The following is an 8,699-nucleotide window of genomic DNA, read 5'->3' as shown; positions in this document are numbered from 1 at the left end:
AAAACAAATAGCTCTTCGTTAGAACTTTTAGAACGTTGTAATAATCAAGTGTTTTAAAAGGGGCTGTGACGTTCTCAGAGTTTTTTTTTTTTTTTTTTCGGTAATAGACATTCTCAGAGATGAAATCAAAGAAGGTGCAAATAAAGATGCTAACTGCTGATAGTTCAGAGAATGAATTACACAGTAAGCTATCCAAATATTTGAAAGGTTGGCCCAAAAAGACAAAGGAATATTGTTTGTTTGATCTTTCGACAGGCTTCTTTCCGAACAAAAGTTTGGTTCCTTTGTTTTGCTCCCTTCAAGATGGTGACAGAACCCTACCCATTTATGCACTCTATAGTCTATAGACCGAGGGAACCCTAATTATCAAAAAACAAAACTAGGTTGATTCACGGGTTTCCAACTTGTCTGCTGTTTTTTTACTCTCTCCCCACCCCCTAGCCTATTCTCTCTAGAGAAACATGCACACATTATAAGGTAGCCAAAAAATTAAAAATAAAGTAAAAATAAAAAAAACAAACAAACAAGGATTTACAGACTGTTTTCTCATTCGTAGAAGTATAGACTTTCTTCTCTCTGAAATCTGTAATATTTTAGCTACATTTAACTAAAAGTTTTTCACCACCACTGTATCGAAGTAAATGCAATTGTGGTCTTGATCCACTATAAATGGGAATTACTAGCTGCTTGGGGCACTCATGGTTATGATGATGGTAGGATGTTGAATTGGGATACCCAATTCATTTAGGCTATGTTTGGTTTGAAGGAAAAAAAGTAGGGAAAGGAAAGAATAGGTAAGGAAATCTTTACAAACCTTGTATAGGTTATTTTACATTTTCCTTCAAACCAAACATAGCCTTAAGATTTGGATGGGCTACACATTTGTTGCTCTTTTGGAGAAACATGTAAAAGTAACGGGAAGTGGGATAATATTCCCGTTACTCCTTTTTTCCTTTTTTCAAACAAAAAAAAAATTGAAAAAAGCATTTTCAGCAGGTCCTCACTATTCTTTATCTGTGTTTCAAGTAGAAAGACTTTGAACAATGAAGAGAGCATCTCAATGGGTAGAAAAATAAATGAATGGAGAGACAAAAACCGATGCAGTGGAAGAAGACTCGAAGAATAGTGGTAGATAAGTTTTTCAGCAAGTCCTATATCCTCTATTCGTCAAAAGGAAGACACATTGATTGTCCTCTCTCTCTCTTTCTCTCTCAATACTAATATTTTGAATGGGTTTTAGACTTTGGCAGAAGGTTTTGAATAGGGTAAAACTTCATAAATAGTTGCTTGACCAACTGTTATAATCCCCTTTAATGCTACGGGCAACAATGTTGAACCCCTGAACCTCTTCCTCTCCCCTTCCCTTTTTTGCCCAGTGTCTCATTCTTTTAAAGACTCTTAGTGTATCATATTGCACAACTAGTTGAAATCTCTCCATTGTGCAACATTCTTACTAAAGCATAAAGATTTTTCAATAAAAGCTAATAGGTTTGATTAATACCATATAAAAAATCTTTGAGATTTCAGAAATCTTCAAAGACATCCAAAGTCTTCGTGATTAATTGTTATAGGCTAGGTTTAAAATATCGATACACCTGATATGCCGGTAGGGGTGTATCGGGCAAATCGATACTATTCTTTTTTTACTTTTTTTTTCTTCTAAAACCAGTTCGGGGGAGGGGGGGCAGTTTAGGACTCCTCCACCCCCTGAACCAGTCAGACGATTCAGACCCCCGACACACCCATTATAAGGGCATACCGGAGGGGTCCCAGAACGATAAGTATAGGGGCTTGTTTTGAGCAAGAGGGACAATAAACTATCAAGGATTACGGAATTGGTGTAATATTGTTTAATATGATTTGATTAATACCATATAAAAAATTTAAAGCCTTATGTGATTTTAGAGACATCAAAGGCATCCAAAGCCTCCATGCTCAATTACTAAGGTACATGGGTTTATTTTGAACAAGAGACATAATAACGATGGGAAGGCATACTCTCCGTTTGCCATTTTTTGTTCATGTTGCTGGGATCATCGGATGAAGATTTTGAACAATAGAGAGGGACTGACCTCTCAATGGATAGAAAAATAATTAGAGACACAAATACCTTAACAGTAGAGAACTTGAAGAATGTTGAAAGAGAAACGTTTCAATAGGTTCTATGTTCTCTCTATTCATCGGATGGAAGACATGACCAATTGTTTTCTCTCTTTGAACTTTGGGGTGTGAAAAGAAGGTTTTGAGCAGGGTAAAATTTCATTGACCTTTCGGGTAGGCTAGGATTAAAAGATAAATGTTTTTTTCATTTTTTGTTTGAAAAAGAAAAAGGAAAAAAGGGAGTAACGGGAGTCAAGGTTCAAACTTCAAAGTACTGACACATATCATCGGCCAATACATATCATCCCAGGACCCCTCCAATACACTCCTATAGTGGGTGTATCGGGGGTCTGACCGGTTCAGGGTGTGGGGGAGAACTAAACCACCCCCCTTGAATCTGTTTCAAAAAAAAAATAAAAACCAAACGTAAAAAAAGGATATCGATTCACCGATACACCCATACCGACGTATCGGGCATATCAATATTTTGAACCTTAACGGGAGTGTTAACCCACCTCCCGTTACTTTAACATTTCTCCCTAAAAGCGTAACGGGAGTATAACCGGCATTGTAAGTTGTAACAACAAATGTGTAGCCCATCCGAACTCATGTAACATGGGCATCTTTTTAGCACCAGCCCATGCATCCCATGAGTCTCTTCCTAGGTTTTTCTATAATGTTTTTTGAAGCCCTTTTATGATGGTTAGAGATGAATGAACTTAAAATTCCACTCTGTTATGTTGATGACTACAAGGATAAAATTCCACTCTTTGTTATTTCACAGGTTACGGGAAAGGAAAAAAAAAGACAAAACAAATGGCACGCATACAACCATAGGGATGGTTTGGTCATTACATTATGTATGACACTAAATGGGAAATCACTTACTTTATTATTGAAGAAAAAGAGTTTCTACAATATATGGACAACTCACAGACCTTAGAGATTGATCCAAACAAATTAGGACACAAAATTTTCAGATAATTATATTACCTGGCCAAGGATGCCCGAATGAATTCTGGATATGCTACAAAACTCACCTTACCTACGTTAGTTGATATGAACATTTCTAGGCGCAGTGTCCAATATAAAATTTACATTAAAATTTGAAGTATACAACATGATAACACACTTTTGGATAAATCAACATGATGACACCCTTGTATAGGAATGCGGGTATCATAACTCGCCAAGACCATAACTCAAATAGCCACTGGTCTTCGTTGTATTGTAACGACCAATCATTCCCCGTTGGCAAAATTCTAAAAATGTTGATTTACAATATTGAGAGAAACTAAAAATAGAAAGCGAGCTGGCTGAGAAGGAACATGAAGAGCGAATGAATAATCATGAAGCTTAATGTCTCGTTTTCCCAAAATAGTAAAAAATGGATCCATCAGCTACCCTAACTTCATCCCTACCACAAGACATGCCCACTGTGCAAGATGTGACTTTCACATGATAAGTAGTGAATTTTAAAATCCAATTAGGTTTCGAGAACCCAAAGAAATCAGCTGGTAAAATCACTAAATCACTTATGAGAAAACATGCTTCTCTCCAACAATCAATCTTGGATTTGAATTATGTCATATCACACTCAAACTCTCAGAAAGAAAAATACCTCGTAGTAAATCTTCACAAAATACAAAGAACAGTAGTGGTGCTCCTGCCCAATAGACCAAACCTCTCTTTCTCCTTTACAATCGAGATGAAGATGGCACAACCCTTGGTATTGCCTAATTCGATCCATTGAGTTGCAGTAGTGATTTGATGCCTCAATCATGGCTGGTAATGGAGGTTTCCTTCAGAAAGTAAAACCCCAAAAGGCTCCTCCAGGACTGATTTGAAAGGTGAAAAATGGTTGCACAAGTTGCAAGTTCGATCCTATGTAAAAGCTCTAGGTTTTGGACTGGTTAATGCTAGAAAAATGGTTGGACTCTAGTGCTTATTCCCATCTCCTATTGGGTTTAAATAGACTTCCCTTAAATCTTCTTTAATCCATAGAAATATCCTAAACAGATTAGGAAAGGTTAGGTTAAAGCAAGTTTCCTAGTACAATCTTATCTTGACTAATTAAACCAGTCAAGTTCCCAGCCATACTAGGAGACTAGTAATCTTGTGCAAATCAGTCCAAGAAAGTTTCTAATTTCTCAAGGAATAGAGAGAGAGAGAGAGAGAGAGAGAGAGAGAGAGAGAGAGAGAGTGTATTCTTGTATGGCATGGGACTCATTAGCCATCAGATTGAACCATTATAGGTCAACCTCCTATCTTGAAGAGATGTGAGAGTGAGCCCACCATGGCCGAATTCGATCTAATAAAGAGTGGAACGTCCATAATTAAATGGGCTTAAACAATTCGGTGGCCTATTAGTACTTAATACTAACTACTTGGATCTCAACCACCCTATGAGCCCATAACTAATATATGTCTATTAGGGAATTGAGCTTAACTAAACATTTGCGACATGATCTCTCAACCATAAATATCAATCATTGGAAAACAGTAAGACTAATTTCCTTGCCATATACAAATGTTCTCTTTGTCTAACAAAGTGGTTGATCCTATCATAATAGTCACTTGCCCAGATAACTCACATATCTACTCTAGCATACCAATGTGTTGACCCTCGAAGTATCATTAATTGGCATATTAAAAGTAGGTAAGTTTGATACTAACAAAACACCATTATCAAATCTTAGATCACATGCAGCGTTTTAGTTGTTCCACCTATCTCAAAGTCCAAGAACAATTTGAAACTGGTCTAGTTTAGTGTTTTAGGCCCATTCCAACACCTTGGGTCTCAACCCTAGTAGCTGATTACAACAAGCTGAACAGAAGAGAGCCTAATACCAGGTCTCAGGGGTATCAAAGAATGAATTCAACCCCTACCCCCAAATAACCTTTATTATATTATGTATACTTACAAGTAAGCCCTTATGAGCCTAAAAGATTTAAAAGTAAGCCCTTATGGGCCTAAAGGATAACAAGAAAGCCCATATAGGGCTGAAAAAGAAAAAACAAAAGAATAAAAGATACAATACAACAGGGGCTATATTAACAGAATACATCAATGCTCTCCACACTCCCCCTCAAACTGATGGGAAGTCATAAGCATTAATTTGGTCACAAGAAAGAGATGTCTTGCTTTTGTCATAGCCTTAGGTGTCGTTTGATAAGACTGAGTCTGGAATCTGAAAAGTATAAAAGCTATTATTTAGCTCTGAAGTCTGAAAAGAGGTATACATGCTTTTCTGTTTTTTAGATGCTCTAAACAAGTAAAGTTGTTTGAGATAGATCAATCCTTCAACATCTGAAAATGGTGGATTTTACCATTCATCTAGCCATTTAACGTATTGAGGTTGAACAAGTCAAAATAGCAAATGGCTGGTGGATGCAACTTCCACAAGGAACCACTGTCGGTAACATCAGTAGATGTCACCAGTTCTACAAAAATGAAGTGAGAGTTCCCAAAGGTATCAACACTGAGATGCATACTTTGCCCATGCTTCTTCAGCCCTAGGAAAATTCATGCCTTGGAAAAGCGACTGGTTGGAGGTAGAAGGTCTGAACAATTGCTCTCTAACATTTACAACTGGCCAGGATCTTGGTAGGAGAAAGTGTTCCTTGAGTTCTGCTATTAATGGAGAGTTTACGAAGTGAGAAATGGAAATCGTCGCTGGTAAAATTCATTGTTTTTTTACATTGTGAGAAATGGAAACCATCGCTGGTAGAGTTTCCAGCATGGAGAAGGAAGACAAAAATAAATAAAAAGTATGTTGTGTTTACCTGGAAACTATCCCTAGTAGACTTGTCAACATTGGAGGAGACTTGAAGCTTTAACTCGGGAAGTGAATTGGGGCTTGTATTTAGGTTAAAAGAAGCAACTTTTGTCATTTGAGAAATGATAGGAGGCATTTAGGATATTTTATCAGCTCTGAATTGCCTCTGACCGCATTAAGTAGCTAGGTGACCTCTTACGGTTTCAGATCTGAAAGTGACATTCAGATCCACTTTCAGACATGACCCCCAACGCCCATTACCTTTCAAAAGCAAGTGTTTTAGAGATAAGAAGCGGATTCAGCGCTATCAAACGCCACCTTAGTAAAAATGTCAGTAATCTGCGTATCCAAGGCCACATGAGGAAGAGAAATAGAATTAGCAAGGACCATGTCTTTGATAAAGTAACAATCCACCTCAATATATTTAGTCTTCCTGTGAAAAATTGGATTCAAGCCAATCTTGATAGCACTGGTGTTGTAACATAAATAGGAATACGGGTAGGAAGATGAACACCGAGATTATCAAAAAGGGATTGTAGCCAGGCAATCTCACTGCAAACAAATGACACATAGCTTTATACTCTGCTTTTGTAGATGACTTAGAAATTGTTTGTTATTCCTTACACTTCCAATAAATGAGGGAATCACCCATGAAGACACACCACCCCGTAATAAAGCGTCTGGTGTCAGGACAAGCTACCCAATCAAAATCAGCATATGCCCTCAATTGAACAAGAGAGGAGGAAGAACAGGCCTGGGGATAATGTTCCACAAACATACCTAAAAATCTAATGAACAACAGTCAGATGAGGTTGACGAGGGGCTGAAACAAACTAACCACCTAAACCGCATGGGAATTGTCGGCATTAGTCATAGCAACGTAAATAAGAGAACCCACAAGTTGTCGATAGAGACAGATTGGCCCATGGGATTTCCTAATAAGCCCTAGGGGTGCACACAAAAATCTGAGAAACCAACAAATCGACTGAAACCAAACCGAAAAAATGCAGTTAACCAAACCAACTGGTGTGTGTATTATATTTATAATTATCTATTTATACATATAAAAAACCGAACTGAAACAATCAACCGATTAACCAATTGATTTCGTTCATTGCAAAAAATAAAGGGACCAGTTCAGTTTCAAAGCCACCTTCAACTAAATGTGGTCCCAAGCCTCCTTTAAACTAATTTAGGGCCTGCTTCCCATTTAAATTGGCTCTATTTACGACCATTTCTCTTAAAAGATCTCACTCTACTTGAGATATACAATGAGCAGAAGGATGACACGATTTCCTTTGTGGCTTCCATGACTGTCATAGACAAATTTCTAACGAAAGAAAAATTGTCAGCTAAAGGAAATTCCCCAAATCCGGATTTGTGTCAAGTAATTGCAGAGACAACTCGTTCTAACAGACAAGGAGATTCAAAGGTAGTAGTGGGAATGGCTGAGAACTAAGAGCCATGGTTTATGGCAGTATAGAGGAAATGAAAGTTCTGTCAATAAAATTGGAGGCGTATCATTAGGTAAATAAATCAGCATACTGCTTGGCTGATTCACTTGCCAAGCAAGGAGCAACTGTGTACATTAAACTTTTCTTATATCTAACAAAATTTACAGTTACTCATTAAGAAAAGCAGCCCAAAGGATATATCAAGAGGACTGCATCCATCTACAGTTCTCTAAGTACTAGATAGGCGACTTTAGCCATGCAACTGACTCAAATGTAGATATAACGTTTTTGTTTTTCTTAATTTTTATTAAAATAAAAAAAAAAAAGAGGGGACAGATAAACTACCAAACAATCATTTTCCCCTTTCTTAAAATATCTGTATAAACTAGGTTTTTTCAGTCTCCAATTGTTTTTGAATTTTGATGATGTTCACATAAATAGTTCCACAATGCACATCACACACTCATCAGAGTTTTTGAAGCTTACTATCACATGGCAGAATTGGTGCCTTCTGGTATTAGAGATGAAGGTGGGAGACCCAGAACCAGCTTCCTGATCATCTAGATTCACCCATAGGAACAGGTGTAGCATCTTCCCTACCCTCTGCAGCATCATCAGTGGGAACATGTGAAGCATCTTGTTGATTCTCTAAAGCATCATAGGAGACAAATTGAACAGTAGAACCGTCATCTGACTGTTCATCAATGGGAACATGTGAAACATCTTGTTGATCCTCCGAAGCATCATATGAGACAAGTTGAACAGAAGTATCACCATCTCGTTCAACTACGAACCTAAACACTTACTTGACAAGCGCAAACTTGTGATCTGGTGTATGCCGCTGATTGAATCGACCTGGATGCTTGGAGCTTGTATTGTAACAGTCTCCACACAAGTCAAAACCTATTCGTTCCACACAATCTTTGCATCTATACCTCTCCCCAACTATAGGAATTACCTGCAATAAAAAAGTACAAAATTAAAGCACTAAATTCATTCTCACAAAAGAGATCCGCAGGAAGGCTTAGATTAGATTGCAAGTTTTCATCAAAGAGAAAGGTAAAAAAAAATAAAACACAAACATGTGTTTCCTTGAACTCCAAGGCAAAAAGACACAATGGAATGGATGAAGACTATGTCTTCTTGAATTCCAAGGAAAACAGTTGACCTAGCCTACGCCCTTTCCCGCTCACTAACCCAATGTGTTAATCCTGAATCAAATAGCCATCATGAGAGAAAGAAACAATGTTACCATGTCTGACCAATAGAAATTAAATGGATTTTCGGCTCTGACAACCCATGACAACAATGTTACCATGTTCCCTCTCACTAACCCAAGAATTTTAAGATCCATTTTCTCGCTCAG

General features: G+C 37.6%; 1 protein-coding gene across 2 annotated transcripts in view; it reads right to left on the bottom strand.

The window, feature by feature from the left end:
• Positions 1-7,607: 7,607 nt before the first annotated feature.
• LOC148865253 (E3 ubiquitin-protein ligase PRT1-like) overlaps positions 7,608-8,699 on the bottom strand; it is a 77,363-nt gene continuing 76,271 nt past the window's right edge. For both annotated transcript variants that reach the window (XM_088978281.1, XM_088978282.1), the window contains one exon: positions 7,608-8,291. In XM_088978281.1, the coding sequence (XP_088834407.1) occupies positions 8,136-8,291 (156 nt within the window). In that variant the 3' untranslated portion in view covers positions 7,608-8,135. The remainder of the gene's footprint in view (positions 8,292-8,699) is intronic.

The sequence above is a fragment of the Nelumbo lutea genome, chromosome 3 (genome assembly GCF_056320005.1).
Source record: "Nelumbo lutea isolate HS-2025 chromosome 3, American lotus-T2T, whole genome shotgun sequence".
In the NCBI taxonomy this organism is placed as follows: Eukaryota; Viridiplantae; Streptophyta; class Magnoliopsida; order Proteales; family Nelumbonaceae; genus Nelumbo; species Nelumbo lutea.
This window is presented reverse-complemented; position numbering and strand designations above follow the sequence as displayed.